Source organism: Oratosquilla oratoria, chromosome 2, assembly GCF_046742065.1.
Source record: "Oratosquilla oratoria isolate Oo_2021 chromosome 2, ASM4674206v1, whole genome shotgun sequence".
In the NCBI taxonomy this organism is placed as follows: domain Eukaryota; kingdom Metazoa; phylum Arthropoda; class Malacostraca; order Stomatopoda; family Squillidae; genus Oratosquilla; species Oratosquilla oratoria.
In genome coordinates, this window is record NC_134778.1 from 17435833 (window position 1) to 17454755 (window position 18923).

At 35.8% G+C, this 18923-nt stretch overlaps 1 protein-coding gene across 2 annotated transcripts in view; it reads right to left on the reverse strand.

The window, feature by feature from the left end:
* The window catches only part of LOC143037381 (carboxypeptidase E-like), a 159026-nt gene that overhangs the window by 91929 nt on the left and 48174 nt on the right, over positions 1–18923 (reverse strand). For both annotated transcript variants that reach the window (XM_076205525.1, XM_076205520.1), the window contains exon 7: positions 2637–2773. In XM_076205525.1, the coding sequence (XP_076061640.1) occupies positions 2637–2773 (137 nt within the window). The remainder of the gene's footprint in view (positions 1–2636; positions 2774–18923) is intronic.

Consider the following 18923-nt stretch of genomic DNA (forward strand, 5'->3'; position numbering starts at 1 on the left):
AGCTTAGCCACAAAAACAAATTGTCTTATATGCAATCTTAACAAAGAAGAGGGACCAATCCAAGGATGGATACCAGCTTGAGATTGTTCTACAAGATGGAGAGCAGAGTTACCCATTGACAAAACTTATCAATCCTCTCACCTTCAGCAGGGGATGCAACCTTTAAGGTACAGGTACAATATTTGGACAAAACAAAGAAACTAATACTACAATATACAAACAATGGATATGCTCAGTGATGAATTATGTGAGCCTCACATGGACCCCTAGTCTGACTGAGACACACCTCAACACCTTTCAGACCATACAAAACAAAAGCCCTAAAGACAACTATAGGCTGCACAATTACATCTACAGACCATCTATATAGTATGAAACAAAAGTACTCAAAGTCAAGGATCACCAAGATATGAGAGGCACACAAACACTTGCTGCAACCTCCACAAACACACCACACTCACTACACTACATAACAGAACACCCACACACACCAAGAAACATCAAAACAACACCCAAATACCTATATCACACACAAGTACTCTCTTCTCTTCCTCCACAACCACCAGACACCAGCTCCTGGAACGAAACATATCCAGAATCATAATACTCACTGCTCTATCAATACACCTGGCTTGATTGTGATGTGGCCATCATCTAGCCCTTCTAAGCTACCAGAAGGGGCTGGATGATTGCATTGCAGATAACTGTCCAGGATGCAACACTTCACTCCATACTATACAACACCTTATGGAAACTGCATTGTACACAATCATGCACGCCAGCAACACAATATACTCTCTACAAAGGATTTGTGGGAAAACCCCGTTTCAGCTGTGGCATTCCCTAGGAAGATGGGGCTGCTTAGCCAGACAATTCTGGGAACAACAACAACAACTTTGAAGAGCTGACAGTTGGTCTCTCTCTAGACTGGGCCCAAGATCTTTCTTATATCAATTTTCAACTATATTTCTTACACCTTTTCACTCATGGAGAGCTGACACCTAGTGACTGCTCCCCTCCTACTACTTTCAGCCAATGACACAAACAATCTCACATAATGGTAAAACAAAAGGACATGAAAAGAAACTAAAAAGGGATAGTTACAGAAGAGATCTGAAAAGGAACAGTTTCCCACACAGTGTGTGTGCAAACACTATTAAAGATTTTAAGAAAAAACTTGATGCTGAGAGATACAAAGATGGATCACCACGAGCATAGCTCTCTTCCTGTATAATACAACTAGGTAAATAAGTAGATCACAGACAGCCATCCAAAGTTTCTTCCCAGAGAGATCTGTGAGAGGGTTTGAGAACTTGTTAGCTACTGCGGGCCTACAGGTTTTCCGTTCAATGAAACTTGAGGCAACAATTACATAGAAGACACCAAGAACCTCATCCGATACTACTGCATCCTAGCCATACCCAGAAAACACAATTCTTCTTTGAATGACTTACAGGTTAATCTGATAGGTGTTGCTAATTACCTAGGAGCCATAGGTCTTCTGCAGAAGAGATCTGGGGTAATACATTGATTCATGGATTGACTGTACTAACTAATACTTTATTTTGATTAAGTCCACCTTTCAGATCATCCTTCATGCTGAAGTAAGTTAAACTAAGAGTTAGCTTCTGAAATGAAAGTCATTCCATTAGCTTCCTACTCTGGACCTATGATTCATAACATCTGCCTGGCAGATACATTATTGTGAGATTTTAATCATTAGGTATATGATATACCTATCTTGTTATTTCTAAGACAGATTTCTAAAGTTATGCATTAGGGGAAACACTTCACCTGGTACACTTTAGGAATATGGCCATATTACCAAGTTTAGCTTCCAAATGGGTTCTCCCAGATTCCCTCTTCCAGTGCAATCTCATTCCATTCATGTACAGCCAGCCACCTGAGGTCTTTCTTCTGATGTGTGTTCTTGCCAGTCATATACAAGTCCCTCCCCTCTATTGGCAAGACCTCATCCCATTCCAGTGTGTCTCTGTTGGTTCCTTCACATGAGAAATGACCTCGCCCAATTCTAGCAGCTCTCCTAGATATACATTGCTCTCTTCCAGGTCCCCATAAGTCTTTCCCCAAGGTCCTCACTAGTCTCCCCTCCCCAGGTCCTCACCAGTCTTTCTCCCCAACTCACCAGTTTCCTCCGACCCCAGCAGGACACTGCCAGTCTTCTCTTACCCCCAAGGTTTCCGCCAGTTTTCCCTTCCCCCAGGTCCCTGCCAGTCTTTCCCGACTCCCTGACATTCCTGCCAATCTTTCCTTCTCAATGGTCTCTGCCAGTCTTTCCTTCTCCCAGCTCCCTGCCAGCCTTCCTTTCCCCAAGGAAGGTCCCTACCAATATTCCCTTCCTCAAGGTCTTTGCCAGTTTTCCCTTCCTCCTCCTACAAAGTATCTGCCAGTCTCCCTCCCACCAAGTTCCCGTTGGTCTTTCCCAAACCCACACACGTTTCTCCCAAGTCCCCTCCAGCCTACCACAAGTTATTTTTCCTGGATCTCCACCGGTTTCTTCCATACTTCCGCTATAATCTCCCTCAGTCTCTGGCAAGTCTCCACTTGTCTCTTCTTCCCAGTGCACCCTCAGCACAAGAGTCTTTCCCTTTTCAAAGTGCACAGCTCATGCTTACCGCCTACAACGCTATACCAGGCAGCGCCGTTAGTGATCCCTTGATTCTTGCCGAAGGAGTCATCGCCGGGGCTGCAAGGAGGACGTTTGCTGTCGGCCATTGACGCGTGGTTCAAAGCATAGACCTCTGCCAGGTGCCTGATAGGGTGAAGAAGGTGGAGAGTCAGGGTATCCTTGAAGCAGTACAATGCGGGGCACTACCCCTGTAGATTCATTTACATATATGAAATTGACAATGCCTAAATCACTGGGTTATTGTCATAGAGGAGGAGGAGGGAAGCAATTGCCAAATGTCAGATATCCTTTTGTGGTGTATTTACCTAGTTGTATTTACCTAATTGTATTTTACGGGAAGGGGAGCTATGCTCGTGGTGTCCCATCTCCACATCTCGTTTTATCTAGACTGTTTTTAAATTTATGTATCGTTTTTGCACACACCACATTTTCATCTAACTCGTTCCAAATGTCTATTATCCTGTGGGGAAAGCTGTTCTTTTTCAGGTCTTTTCTATAATTGTCTTTTTTTATTTCCTTTCCCTATCCTCCTGTATCTCTACCATCCCATTTTATTAGATCCTCTTTATCAATCATTTCCATGCCTTTCATGATTCTATAAATAGTTATCAAGTCTCCTTTCTCTATTCTTTAATCCAATGTCTGTAGCTCAAGTTTTGCCAGCCTGAGATCATTGGTGCCAATTTCGTAATTGCTCTTTGTATTCTTTCAAGTTTTGTTATACATTTTTTTTTGTACTTGGTGACAATGTCGTTGCTGCATATTCCAATCTTGGTCTTATCAAAGTGACTAGTATTTTCTTCACCATTTCTTTGTCCAGGTATGTAAATGCCACTTTGATTGTTCTTATTAAATTATAAGTTTCTCCAAAAATTGTGTTTATATGTTTCTCAGGGGACATATTATTCATAATAATAACTCCCAGGTCCTTCTCATTTTCCACTTTTTTAATTTCTTCCTGTCCCAATTTATATGACCCCACTATTCTTTTTTGCTTCTTCCAAATTCCATTATACTACACTTCTTAATATTGAATTCCATCTTTATTGAGATCACTCTGCAGCGACTCACACTCTTCTACAGTGTTCATTTTTTCAACAGTTTTGCAATGTCCACAAAGAAACTCATATAACTTTCAATTCCTTTATCCATATCATTAATATATAGATCAAACATTATTGGGGCCAAAACTGTTCCTTGTGGAACTCCACTAATCACTTCATCCAAATTAGAATGTTTGTCTCTTATCACCACTCATTTTTCTTTCATACAAGAAGTCTTTCATCCACTTCAGCAGTTTGCCCTGTATTCTTCCTTCAGTTTCTAATTTCTTAAGCAATTTCTTATGTGGCACCTTATCAAAAGCATTTTTCAGGTCTAGAAATGCACAATCAGCCCATCCATCTCTTGTATTACATCTATTAGTCTTGAATAGAAACACATCAAGTTTGTGACACATGATCTTCCTTGTCTAAATCCAAATTGCCTTGGATTTAGTACATTGTTGTTGTTTTTTTTTCCAAATGTCTTACCCATCTAATTTTGATAATTCACAAATTTTAGCTACCTGTCTTGTAAGAGAGACTGGTCTTAAGTTAGTAGGGTCTTCCTTGTTTCCCCCTTTATATATTGATACTATATTTGCTCTTTTTCAATCTTCTGGAACTTTTCCTTCTTTCAATGAAATGCTTATTAGACTATGTATTTTGTCTGTTAGTTTGTTCCTGCATTCTCTCATAATCCAGTTTGCCATTTCATCTGGTCCATGCAATTTCTTAACATCGAGATTACTCAAGTGATTCATTATTTCCTTCCTTGTTACTTCTATCTCTTTCATAGGGGGTACTTTCTCCTCCCACTTGACATCTCTAAGTTGTATGTTCTCCCTCATAAACACTGATTTAAAATTTTCATAATTTCTGCCATTTCTATTTCTTCTGTGTATTCAGTTCCTCCTTGTCATAGTTTCACTAATTCTTGTTTGTTTTTCAGTTTGTTGCTTACAAATCTATAAAATAGTTTTGGTTGATCTTTACATTTTTATATGACATCTTTTTCATATTTTCTCTTTTCTTCTCTGCACACTTGTACATATTAATTTCTATAACAAGTATATATTTTCCATTTCTCAGGCCTTTTGTCTTTCTTCCATTTTATCCAAGCTTTATCCCTTTTGTCTTTTAACTCGCTACATCTTTTGTTGTACCAACATTTTACATATTATTTTTCTTGTTTTTGTCTTGGAACATACTTTTCCACACCTTTATAAATTTTTGTCAAAATATTCCATTTCTCTTCTATTGTTGTTTCCTCCTTGTGTATCCTTTCCCAGTCTGCTTTTTTAAAGAATTCTCTTATTTTATCAATTTTTTATCCATATATCAATCTTCCCTTTCTATATTGTTCATTTTTTCCCATGTATTTTTCTTCATTTAGTTCCAGTTCAACTAATATGTGGTCACTTTTACTTATTGGTGTCTTATATTCAATCTTGTCCACTATTTCAGGTTCTGATGTGATTATTAGGTCTAGTCTCGATGGTTCTTCCTCATTTCTATACCTAGTATTCTCTTGTATCCATTGTGTCATTGTATGTTCTATAATCATATCAAGTAGTACATTTCCCCATAGGTCGTCTCCCCCTTTCACTGTCATCTCTTCCCAGCAGATTTCTTTACAATTAAAGTCACCCATTATAACTATTCTTCCTCCATCTTCCATTATCTTATTTAGTGTTATCCTTGTGTCTTCTAACATATTTTTGTTCTCTCTCTTCCCACGAAGCCGTTTTAGGAGGCACATAATTTACCACAAACTTCCTGCTCTTCTTGTCCCTGTCCTCTATTTCCATCATAATCATCTCCACTCTATTCTTTCCATATGTAACATTCCTCACATTTATATCCTTCTTAGTCAGGAACATGACTCCACCCCCTTGTTTTACTTCTCTGTTTCTAATCCAATAATTATATGCACCATGTCCTACACTGTTGGGTGGTAATGGACCTTTCAATTTTGTCTCTACAATTCCCATTATGTCCAGTTCTTTTTCTTTCAGGTAATCATTCAGTTCATTCAAGCCTGTTATTAAGCCATCTATATTTGTGAAAGACACTTTTAATTTTCTGTTACCTCCATCCTATTTTCTGTTTCCCTTCCGTTTTTCTCTACTATGAACCATTTCCTCACTTTCTCTTTGTCTGACTGTTCTGTTCTCGTTTTTTCCTTAGCTTCGATTCTTTTTGTTTTCCCTTCCTCTTTCCTCTTTATTCATCTCTCTTTTTATCCATATCTGTTTATACTGATCAATTTTTGCTAGTTTCCCTGTTTTTGATAAGACATTCTCTGCTGTCGTTTGTGACCTGAATTTAACCTTAATTGGTCTGGTCTTGTCTATATCATATTTCCCCAGTCTATGTATTTCTTCAATTTCTTTCTCTATTTCTTGTTCATCTTCTTGAACTATTTCAATACCTTGTTTACGTTTTTCTTCTTTAGTCTTGTAGTCCTATTTGGATTATGCTTCTCTTCCATTCCTAATATAATTATACATTTCTTTTTATCTGCTAAGTCTCTTACTATATTCTCCTTCTCTCTCATCATTTTAATAACTGTGTCCTTAGTTTGTTCTTTCATCTGTTGCTTCACTATATCTCTAAATTCAATTCTGTTATTCTCTTGGACTTTTTTTCCAACCACTTACCTCTTTTGCTATGGACTCTTTATTCTGTTTATTATTCCTCCTTTATTCCTCATTAACATCCTTTACTTCTCTTAACTGTCTTTTTTATTCTTCTATTTCTTTAGTTATGTTTTGAATTTCCTTCTTTAGTTTTTCCAGTTTATCAACTCTTTGCATAACTAGTGCGAGTTGGCTAAACCTAACCTCCCATGATTCGTTCATTTTTGTTAGTTTCTCCTCTAGATTTACTAGTCGGGCGAGGTTGTCATCTCCTCCCTCATTAAATCCATAGAAGTAATTATCTCCTCTTTCCATTTAGTTGCTCTTATCTATATTCCTACTCTTAATAATTTTGCTCACCTATTCGACCTCGGCTGTGTTGTCTGCACACCTTTTTCTTACACCCCTTCTGACTTCCAAGGCCCGTTCCTCACCTTCCTCATTTTCTTCTATTTTCCTCAATAATGCCTCCCCTTCTCCTTTTTCTTCACCTGCCCACTACACCACCAGCTTTCCCTTCCCTACTAATACAACACAGGTACTCCCTCATCACTGACATCCACAAAGATTGCGTTTTTTCCAGAGTTCCAATCTTCACCATCAATCCAACGTGTGTATGTGTATTTACCTAGTTGTATTTACCTAGTTGTATTTTACGGGAAGGGGAGCTATGCTCGTGGGGTCCCGTCTTCATATCTCATTTTATCTAAACTATTTTTAAATTCATGTATTGTTTTTGCACACACCACTTTCTCATCTAACTTGTTCCAACTGTCTATTACTCTGTGAGGAAAGCTGTTCTTTTTCAAATCTCTTCTATAGCTGTCTTTTTTTATTTTCTTTCCGTGTCCTCTTGTATTTCTGTCATCCCATTTTATCAGATTCTCTCTATCAGTAATTTCTATGCCTTTCATGATTCTGTAAATAGCTATCAAATCTCCTCTCTCTCTTCTTTGCTCTAGTGTCTGTAGTTTAAGTTTTTGTAGTCTCTCTTCATATGATAGTTTTGAGAGTGTTGGTGCCAATTTTGTAATTGCTCTTTGTATTCTTTCAAGTTTTTTTATACATTTTTTTGTACTTGGTGACCATATCGTTGCTGCATATTCCAATCTTGGTCTTATCAGGGTGATTAGGATTTTCCTCACCATTTCTTCATCCAGGTATGTAAATGCCACTTTGATTATTCTTATTAAATTATAAGTTTCTCCAAAAATCTTATTTATATGTTTCTCAGGTGACATATTATTCATAACAATGACTCCCAGGTCCTTCTCATTTTCTACTTTTTTTATTCCTTCTTCTCCCAAATTATATGATCCTGTTATTCTGTTTTTGCTTTTTCCAAATTCCATTATACTACACTTTTTTGTATTGAACTCCATCTCCCACTTCCTACTCCATTCTTGTACTTTATTTAGATCTCTCTGTAGTGATTCACAATCTTCTTCAGTTTTCACTCTTTTCAGTAGTTTTGCATCATCTGCAAAGAAGCTCATATAGCTTTCAATTCCTTCATCCATATCATTAATATATATAGCAAACATTATTGGGGCCAGAACTGTTCCCTGCGGGACACCGCTTATTACTTCATTCCATTTTGAGTGCTGGTCTCTTATCACTACTCTCATTTTTCTTTCTTGCAAAAAGTCTTCCATCCAATTTAGCAATTTACCTTGTATTCCTCCTTCATATTCTAATTTCTTAAGCAACTTCTTATGTGGTACTTTGTCAAAAGCTTTTTTTAGGTCTAGAAATGCACAATCAGCCCATCCATCTCTTTCTTGTATTATATCTATTAGCCTTGAATAGAAACATATTAAATTGGTGACGCATGATCGTCCTTGTCTGAATCCAAATTGCCTTGGATTTAGTACGTTGTTTTTTTCCAAGTATTTTACCCATCTACTTTTGATAATTCTTAAACAAATTTTTGCTATTGTACTTGTTAGAGAGACTGGTCTATAGTTGGTAGGTTCTTCTTTATTTCCTCCTTTATATATAGGTACTATATTTGCTTTTTTCCAATCTTCTGGAACTTTTCCTTCTTTTAAGGAACTGCTTATTATGCTATGTATTTTGTCTGCCAGTTCATTCCTGCATTCTTTCAGAATCCAGTTGGCTATTTCATCTGGCCCATGCGATTTTCTGACATCAAAATTACCCAAGTGTGTCAATATTTCATTCTTTGTTACTTCTATTTCTTCCATAGGGGGGACTTTTTCTTTCCACTCAATCTCTTCAGGTTGTATATTTTCCCTTGTAAACACTGATTTAAAATGTTTGTTCATAATTTCTGCCATTTCCATTTCCTCAGTGTATTCAACTCCTCCTTGTCTTAATTTCTCCAAGTCTTGTTTGTTTTTCAGTTTATTGTTTACAAATCTGTAGAATAGTTTTGGTTGATCTTTACACTTTTCTATAACATCTTTTTCATATTTTCTTTTTTCCTCTCTGCACTTTTGTACATATTCATTTCTATAACCAGTATATATTTTCCATTTTTCAGGTCTTCTGTCTTTTTTCCATCTGGTCCAGGCTTTGTCTCTTTTGTCTTTTAACTCCCTACAACTTTTGTTGTACCAGCATTTTACATATTCTTTTTCTTGTTTTTGTCTTGGGACATACTTTTCCACTCCTTTTTTGTAAATTTTTGTCAAAATATTCCATTTCTCTTCCACTGATGTTTCTTCTTTGTATATTTCTTCCCAGTTTTCTTGTTGGAAGAATTCTCTTATTTTATCAAAGTTTGTTTTTTCATACATCATAATTCCTTTTCTATATTGTTCATTTCTTTTCATATATTTTTCTTCATTAAGTTCCAGTTCAATCAATATGTGGTCACTTTTACCTATTGGTGTTTTATATTCAATCTTGTCCACTATTCTAGGTTCAGATGTAATTATTAAGTCTAGTCTCGATGGTTCTTCTTCATTTCTATACCTAGTGTTCTCTTGTATCCATTGTGTCATTGAATGGTCAGTAATCATCTCAAGTAGAGCATTTCCCCATGAGTCATCACCACTCTTTACTGTCATTTCTTCCCAGCAGATTTCTTTGCAATTAAAGTCGCCCATCATAACTATTCTTCCTCCGTCTTCCATTATTTTAGTTAATGCTATCTTTGTGTCCTCTAACATACTTTTATGTTCACTCTCCTCCCATGAGGCTGTTTTCGGAGGCACATAATTGATCACAAATTTTCTGCTCTTCTTATCTCGGTCTTCCACTTCTATCATAATCATCTCTACTGTATTCTTTCCATATATGACACCTTTCACGTTTATATCCTTCTTAGTCAGGAACATAACTCCACCCCCTTCCTTTTTCTCTCTGTTTCTAATCCAATAATTGTATGCATCATGTCCTACACTGTTGGGTGGTAGTGGGCCTTTTAATTTTGTTTCTACAATTCCCATTATGTCCGGTTCTTTTTCTTTCAAATAATCATTCAGTTCATTCAATCCTGTTATCAATCCATCTATATTTGTGTAAGACGCTCTTAGTTTTCTGCCACTTCCATTGTGTTCTCTGTTTCCCTTATGTTTTTCTTTTGTATGTCGAACTGCTTTATTTTCATGTTCACTACTCTCCAATAGAATCTCTCTTTCTCTGACTCCGTTCTTTCCTCGTTTTTTGCCTTAGCTTCAAGTCTTTTCTGCTTTTCTGCCTCTCTTTCCTCCTTATTCATTTCTCTTTTTATCCATACCTTTTTATATTGATCATTTGTTGCTAGTTTCCCTGTTTTGGATAGAATTTTCTCTGCCGTTGTTTGTGACCTGAATTTAATCTTAATTGGTCTGGTCTTATCTGTACTATATTTTCCGAGTCTGAATTTTTCCTCAATTTCCTTTATAATTTCTGGTTCATCTTCCTGGACTAATTTTAATAAACTGCTTACTCTTTCATTTTCCTCCTTGATTCTTGCGGTTCTATCTGGGTTATGTTTCTCTTCCATTCCTAATATAATTATACATTTCTTTTTGTCAGCTAATTCTCTTACTATATTCGCCTTCTGTCTCATCACTTTAATAACTGTGTCCCCCCCACCCTCTTTAAATCCCTGGAACATATTCTCGTCACTTTCTACTGTATTGCTCCTCTCTATACTTCTAATCTTTACATTTTTATTAGACATTTCATCATCGCTCAGTCTTTTGTTTACCTTTCGCTTGTCTGGCTGGGCCAAGTCTACTCCCTCCTCATTTCCTTCCATTTCCCTCAGTAATCCCTCCCCTTTTCCTCTTTCCCTACTTTCCCACTACTCCACGAGCAATTTCCCCCCCACCCTGTAAAAACACTAGGCACTTCTCTTTGCGTTGGGATCCACAGACTTCAGTTTTCTTCAGAACGTCATCCAAGCCGTCCATTCGCTGAAGTGTGTGTGTGTATTTACCTAGTTGTATTTACCTAGTTGTATTTTACGGGAAGGGGAGCTATGCTCGTGGGGTCCCGTCTTCATATCTCATTTTATCTAAACTATTTTTAAATTCATGTATTGTTTTTGCACACACCACTTTCTCATCTAACTTGTTCCAACTGTCTATTGCTCTGTGAGGAAAGCTGTTCTTTTTAAAATCTCTTCTATAGCTGTCTTTCTTGATTTTCTTTCCGTGTCCTCTTGTATTTCTATCATCCCATTTTATTAGATCCTATCAATAACTTCTATGCCTTTCATGATTCTGTAAATAGCTATCAAATCTCCTCTCTTCTTTCCTCTAGTGTCTGTAGCTCAAGTTTTGTTAGTGTCTCTTCATATGATAGTTTTGAGAGTGTTGGTGCCAATTTTGTAATTGCTCTTTGTATTCTTTCAAGTTTTGTTATACATCTTTTTGTACATAGTGACCACATCGTTGCTGCATATTCCAATCTTGGTCTTATCAGAGTGATAAGTATTTTCTTCACCATTTCTTCATCCAGGTATGTAAATGCAACTTTGATTGTTCTTATTAAATTATAAGTTTCTCCAAAAATCTTGTTTATATGTTTCTCAGGTGACATATTATTCATAACAATGACTCCCAGGTCCTTCTCATTTTCTACTTTTTTTATTCCTTCTTCTCCCAATTTATATGATCTGTTATTCTGATTTTGCTTTTTCCAAATTCCATTATACTACACTTTTTAGTGTTGAACTCCATCTCCCACTTCCTACTCCATTCCCATACTTTATTTAGATCACTCTGTAGTGACTCACAATCTTCTTCCGTGTTCACTTTTTTTAATAGTTTTGCATCATCCACAAAGAAGCTCATATAACTTTCAATTTCTTCATCCATATCATTAATATATATAGCAAACATTATTGGGGCCAGAACTGTTCCTTGTGGAACACCACTTATTACTTCATCCCAATTTGAGTGTTTGTCTCTTATCACTACTCTCATTTTTCTTTCTTGCAAAAAGTCTTCCATCCACTTTAGCAGTTTGCCCTGTATTCCTCCTTTAGTTTCTAATTTCTTAAGCAACTTCCTATGTGGTACTTTATCAAAAGCTTTATTTAGGTCTAGAAATGCTTGTATTATATCTATTAGCCTTGAATAGAAACATATTAAATTGGTGACGCATGATCGTCCTTGTCTGAATCCAAATTGCCTTGGATTTAGCACGTTTTTTTCTAAATATTTTACCCATCTACTTTTGACAATTCTTTCACAAATTTCTGCTATTGTACTTGTTAGAGAGACTGGTCTATAGTTGGTAGGGTCTTCTTTATTTCCCCCTTTATATGTAGGTACTATATTTGCTTTTTTCCAATCTTTTGTAACTTTTCCTTCTTACAAGGAACTGTTTATTATTTTGTGTATTTTGTCTGCCAGTTCATTTCTGCATTCTTTCAAAATCCAGTTTGCTATTTCATCTGGTCCATGCGATTTTCTGACATCAAGATTACTCAAGTGTTTCAATATTTCATTCTTTGTTACTTCTATTTCTTTCATAGGAGGGACTTTCTCTTTCCATTTGATCTCTTCAGGTTGTATGTTCTCCCTTGTAAACACTGATTTAAAATGCTTGTTCATAATTTCTGCCATTTCTATTTCCTCTGTGTATTCAACTCCTTGTCTTAATTTCTCTAAATCTTGTTTGTTTTTCAGTTTGCTGTTTACAAATCTGTAAAATAGTTTTGGTTGATCTTTACATTTTTCTATGACATCTTTTTCATATTTTCTCTTTTTTTCTCTCTGCACACTTGTACATATTCATTTCTATAACAAGTATATATTTTCCATTTTTCAGGTCTTTTGTCTTTCTTCATTTGGTCCAAGCTTTATCTCTTTTGTTGTACCAGCACTTTACATATTCTTTTTCTTGTTTTTGTCTTGGGACATACTTTTCCACTCCTTTTTTTTTTTTTTTTTTTTTTATAAATTTTTGTCAAAATATTCCATTTCTCTTCCACTGTTGTTTCTTCTTTGTATGTTCTTTCCTAGTTTTCTTTTTGAAAGAATTCTCTTATTCTATCAAAACTTGTTTTTGCATACATCATTCTTCCTTTTCTATATTGTTCATTTCTTTTCATGTATTTCTCCTCATTTAGTTTCAGTTCAATCAATATGTGGTCACTTTTACTTATTGGTGTCTTATATTCAATCTTTTCCACAATTTTAGGTTCAGATGTGATTATTAGGTCTAGTCTCAATGGTTCTTCATTTCTATACCTAGTGTTCTATTGTATCCATTGTGTCATTGTATGATCAATAATCATCTTGAGTAGAACACTTCCCCATGAGTCGTCTCCACCCTTTACTGTCATCTCTTCCCAGCAGACTTCTTTGCAATTAAAGTCACCCATCATAAATATTCTTCCTCCATCTTCCATTATCTTATCTAATGTTATCCTTGTCTTCTAACATACTTTTATGTTCACTCTCTTCCCACGAGGCTGTTTTTGGAGGCACATAGTTTATTACAAACTTTCTGCTCTTCTTATCTCTGTCTTCCATTTCGATCATAATCATCTCTACTGTATTCTTTCCATATGTGACACCCCTCACGTTTATATCCTTCTTAGTCAGGAACATAACTCCACCCCCTTGTTTTGTCTCTGTTTCTAATCCAATAACTATATGCATTATGTCCTACACTGTTGGGTGGTAGTGGACCTTTTAATTTTGTTTCTACAATTCCCATTATGTCCGGTTCTTTTTCCTTCAGATAATCATTCAGCTCATTCAATCCTGTTATTAATCCACCTATATTTGTGTAAGACACTTTTAATTTTCTGTTCCTTCTTAGTCAGGAACATAACTCCACCCCCTTGTTTTGTCTCTCTGTTTCTAATCCAATAATTATATGCATCATGTCCTACACTGTTGGGTGGTAGTGGACCTTTTAATTTCGTTTCTACAATTCCCATTATGTCCGGTTCTTTTTCCTTCAGATAATCATTCAGCTCATTCAATCCTGTTATTAATCCATCTATATTTGTGTAAGACACTTTTAGTTTTCTGCCACTTCCATTGTATTCTCTGTTTCCCTTTTGTTTTTCTCTAGTATGTCGTATTTCCTTACTTTCATATTCACTACTCTCCAATAGAATTTCTCTTTTTCTGACTGTTCTGTTCTCGTTTTTTTCCTTAGCTTCATGTCTTTTCATTTTTTCCTCCTCTCTTTCCTCTTTATTCATTTCTCTTTTTATCCATACCTTTTTATATTGTTCACTTGTTGCTAGTTTCCCTGTTTTTGCTAAGATATTCTCTGCCGTCGTTTGTGACCTGAATTTAATCTTAATTGGTCTGGTCTTATCTGTACTATACTTTCCGAGTCTATACATCTCTTCAATTTGTTTCATGATTTCAGGTTCATCTTCCTGAACTAATTCTAGTAAACTGCTTACTTTTTCTTTTTCCTCATTGATTCTTGTGGTTCTATTTAGGTTATAGTTCTCTTCCATTCTTAATACAATTATACATTTCTTTTTTTCTGCTAAGTCTCTTACTATATTCTCCTTCTGTCTCATCACTTTAATAACTGAGTCTTCAGTTTGTTCTTTCATTTGCTGTTTTATTATGTCAGTAAATGCAACTTTACTATTTTCTTGTTTTTTTTCCAACCCTGTGCTTCTTTTGCTATGGCCTCTTTATTGACTTTATTATTTCTTTTTAATTCCTCATTCTCTTCTTTAACTTCTTTTAACTGTCTTTTTAATTCTTCTATTTCTTTAGTTAAGTTTTTGTTCACCTTCTCTAGTTCTTCCAATTTTTCAACTCTCTTGGCAATCTTTGCTATGTTACCGAACCTACTTCCCCAATGTTCGGTAATTTTTTCAAGTTTTTCCTCTCGTCTTGCTCATCGGGGGAGGTTGGTATTCCCCCCCCCTCATTAAATCCCTGGAAATTATCTTCACCTTCCACTGTGCTGCTCTTATCTATATTTCTAATCTTTACATTTTTGTTAATCCCATCGTCTCCAAAATCATCCTCGGTCCTTCTCTTGTTTACAAGACGCCTGGCCTCCTGGACCATGTCCTCCCCTTCCTCATTTCCTTCCATTTCCCTCAGTAATCCCTCCCCTTTTCCTTCTTTATCACCTTCCCACTACACCACGAGCTTTCCCCTTCCCTATAAATACAATAAGGTACTTCCTTGACGTTAAGATCCACGTAGATTTCGCTTTTTCTTCGGAATTCCAATTCTCGCCGTCCATCCGACGAATGTGTGTGTGTGTGTGTGTGTATTTACCTAGTTGTATTTACCTAGTTGTATTTTACAGGAAGGGGAGCTATGCTCGTGAGGTCCCGTCTTCATATCTCATTTTATCTAAACTATTTTTAAATTCATGTATTGTTTTTGCACACACCACTTTCTCATCTAACTTGTTCCAACTGTCTATTGCTCTGTGAGGAAAGCTGTTCTTTTTCAAATCTCTTCTATAGTTGTCTTTTTTTATTTTCTTTCCGTGTCCTCTTGTATTTCTGTCATCCCATTTTATCAGATTCTCTCTATCAGTAATTTCTATGCCTTTCATGATTCTGTAAATAGCTATCAAATCTCCTCTCTCTCTTCTTTGCTCTAGTGTCTGTAGTTTAAGTTTTTGTAGTCTCTCTTCATATGATAGTTTTGAGAGTGTTGGTGCCAGTTTAGTAATTGCTCTTTGTATTCTTTCAAGTTTTTTTATACATTTTTTTGTACTTGGTGACCATATCGTTGCTGCATATTCCAATCTTGGTCTTATCAGGGTGACTAGGATTTTCCTCACCATTTCTTCATCCAGGTATGTAAATGCCACTTTGATTGTTCTTATTAAATTATAAGTTTCTCCAAAAATCTTATTTATATGTTTCTCAGGTGACATATTATTCATAACAATGACTCCCAGGTCCCTCTCATTTTCTACTCTTTTTTTTCCTTCTTCTCCCAAATTATATGATCCTGTTATTCTGTTTTTGCTTTTTCCAAATTCCATTATACTACACTTTTTTGTATTGAACTCCATCTCCCACTTCCTACTCCATTCTTGTACTTTATTTAGATCTCTCTGTAGTGATTCACAATCTTCTTCAGTTTTCACTCTTTTCAGTAATTTTGCATCATCTGCAAAGAAGCTCATATAGCTTTCAATTCCTTCATCCATATCATTAATATATATAGCAAACATTATTGGGGCCAGAACTGTTCCCTGCGGGACACCGCTTATTACTTCATTCCATTTTGAGTGCTGATCTCTTATCACTACTCGCATTTTTCTTTCTTGCAAAAAGTCTTCCATCCAATTTAGCAATTTACCTTGTATTCCTCCTTCATATTCTAATTTCTTAAGCAACTTCTTATGTGGTACTTTGTCAAAAGCTTTTTTTAGGTCTAGAAATGCACAATCAGCCCATCCATCTCTTTCTTGTATTATATCTATTAGCCTTGAATAGAAACATATTAAATTGGTGACGCATGATCGTCCTTGTCTGAATCCAAATTGCCTTGGATTTAGTACGTTGTTTTTTTCCAAGTATTTTACCCATCTACTTTTGATAATTCTTTCACATATTTTTGCTATTGTACTTGTTAGAGAGACTGGTCTATAGTTGGTAGGTTCTTCTTTATTTCCTCCTTTATATATAGGTACTATATTTGCTTTTTTCCAATCTTCTGGAACTTTTCCTTCTTTTAAGGAACTGCTTATTATGCTATGTATTTTGTCTGCCAGTTCATTCCTACATTCTTTCAGAATCCAGTTTGCTATTTCATCTGGCCCATGCGATTTTCTGACATCAAAATTACCCAAGTGTGTCAATATTTCATTCTTCGTTACTTCTATTTCTTCCATAGGGGGGACTTTTTCCTTCCACTCAATCTCTTCAGGTTGTATATTTTCCCTTGTAAACACTGATTTAAAATGTTTGTTCATAATTTCTGCCATTTCCATTTCCTCAGTGTATTCAACTCCCCCTTGTCTTAATTTCTCCAAGTCTTGTTTGTTTTTCAGTTTATTGTTTACAAATCTGTAGAATAGTTTTGGTTGATCTTTACACTTTTCTATAACATCTTTTTCATATTTTCTTTTTTCCTCTCTGCACTTTTGTACATATTCATTTCTATAACCAGTATATATTTTCCATTTTTCAGGTCTTCTGTCTTTTTTCCATCCGGTCCAGGCTTTGTCTCTTTTGTCTTTTAACTCCCTACAACTTTTGTTGTACCAGCATTTTACATATTCTTTTTCTTGTTTTTGTCTTGGGACATACTTTTCCACTCCTTCTTTGTAAATTTTTGTCAAAATATTCCATTTCTCTTCCACTGATGTTTCTTCTTTGTATATTTCTTCCCAGTTTTCTTGTTGGAAGAATTCTCTTATTTTATCAAAGTTTGTTTTTTCATACATCATTCTTCCTTTTCTATATTGTTCATTTCTTTTCATATATTTTTCTTCATTAAGTTCCAGTTCAATCAATATGTGGTCACTTTTACCTATTGGTGTTTTATATTCAATCTTGTCCACTATTCTAGGTTCAGATGTAATTATTAAGTCTAGCCTCGATGGTTCTTCTTCATTTCTATACCTAGTGTTCTCTTGTATCCATTGTGTCATTGAATGGTCAGTAATCATCTCAAGTAGAGCATTTCCCCATGAGTCATCACCACTCTTTACTGTCATTTCTTCCCAGCAGATTTCTTTGCAATTAAAGTCGCCCATCATAACTATTCTTCCTCCGTCTTCCATTATCTTAGTTAATGCTATCTTTGTGTCCTCTAACATACTTTTATGTTCATTCTCCTCCCATGAGGCTGTTTTCGGAGGCACATAGTTGATCACAAATTTTCTGCTCTTCTTATCTCGGTCTTCCACTTCTATCATAATCATCTCTACTGTATTCTTTCCATATATGACACCTTTCACGTTTATATCCTTCTTTGTCAGGAACATAAATCAACCCCCTTGTTTTTTCTCTCTGTTTCTAATCCAATAATTGTATGTATCATGTCCTACACTGTTGGGTGGTAGTGGGCCTTTTAATTTTGTTTCTACAATTCCCATTATGTCCGGTTCTTTTTCTTTCAAATAATCATTCAGTTCATTCAATCCTGTTATCAATCCATCTATATTTGTGTAAGACACTCTTAGTTTTCTGCCACTTCCATTGTGTTCTCTGTTTCCCTTATGTTTTTCTTTAGTATGTCGAACTGCTTTATTTTCATGTTCACTACTCTCCAATAGAATCTCTCTTTCTCTGACTCCGTTCTTTCCTCGTTTTTTGCCTTAGCTTCAATTCTTTTCTGCTTTTCTGCCTCTCTTTCCTCCTTATTCATTTCTCTTTTTATCCATACCTTTTTATATTGATCATTTGTTGCTAGTTTCCCTGTCTTGGATAGAATTTTCTCTGCCGTTGTTTGTGACCTGAATTTAATCTTAATTGGTCTGGTCTTATCTGTACTATATTTTCCGAGTCTGAATTTTTCCTCAATTTCCTTTATAATTTCTGGTTCATCTTCCTGGACTAATTTTAATAAACTGCTTACCCTTTCATTTTCCTCCTTGATTCTTGCGGTTCTATCTGGGTTATGTTTCTCTTCCATTCCTAATATAATTATACATTTCTTTTTGTCAGCTAATTCTCTTACTATATTCTCCTTCTGTCTCATCACTTTAATAACTGAGTCTTCATTATGTTCTTTCAATTGCTGTTTGACTATGTCAGTGAATGAAACCTTATTCCCTTCTTGAGTTATTCTCCAATTTTTAGCTTCTGTAGCTATTTTCTCACTGTTTTCATTACTATTCTTCTTCAATTTCTCATTCTCCTCCTTTACATTTCCTAACTGTCTTTTTAGGTCCTCTACTTCTTCAGTTAAGTTTCTGTTAGCCTTCTCTAGTTGTTCCAATCTTTCAATTCTTTGTAGAATGGAGCCTACATTACCTAACTTACGTTCCAAGTCCTCGATCACCTTATCAACTCTCTCCTCTAGTCTTATCAGTCTGGGGGGGGTTGTGTCCCCCCCACCCTCTTTAAATCCCTGGAACATATTCTCGTCACTTTCTACTGTATTTCTCCTCTCTATACTTCTAATCTTTACATTTTTATTTGCCATTTCGTCATCCGGTGGTCGTTTCATGTTGATCTTCCGCCCGTCTGCCTGGGCCAAGTCCTCCACATCCTCATTA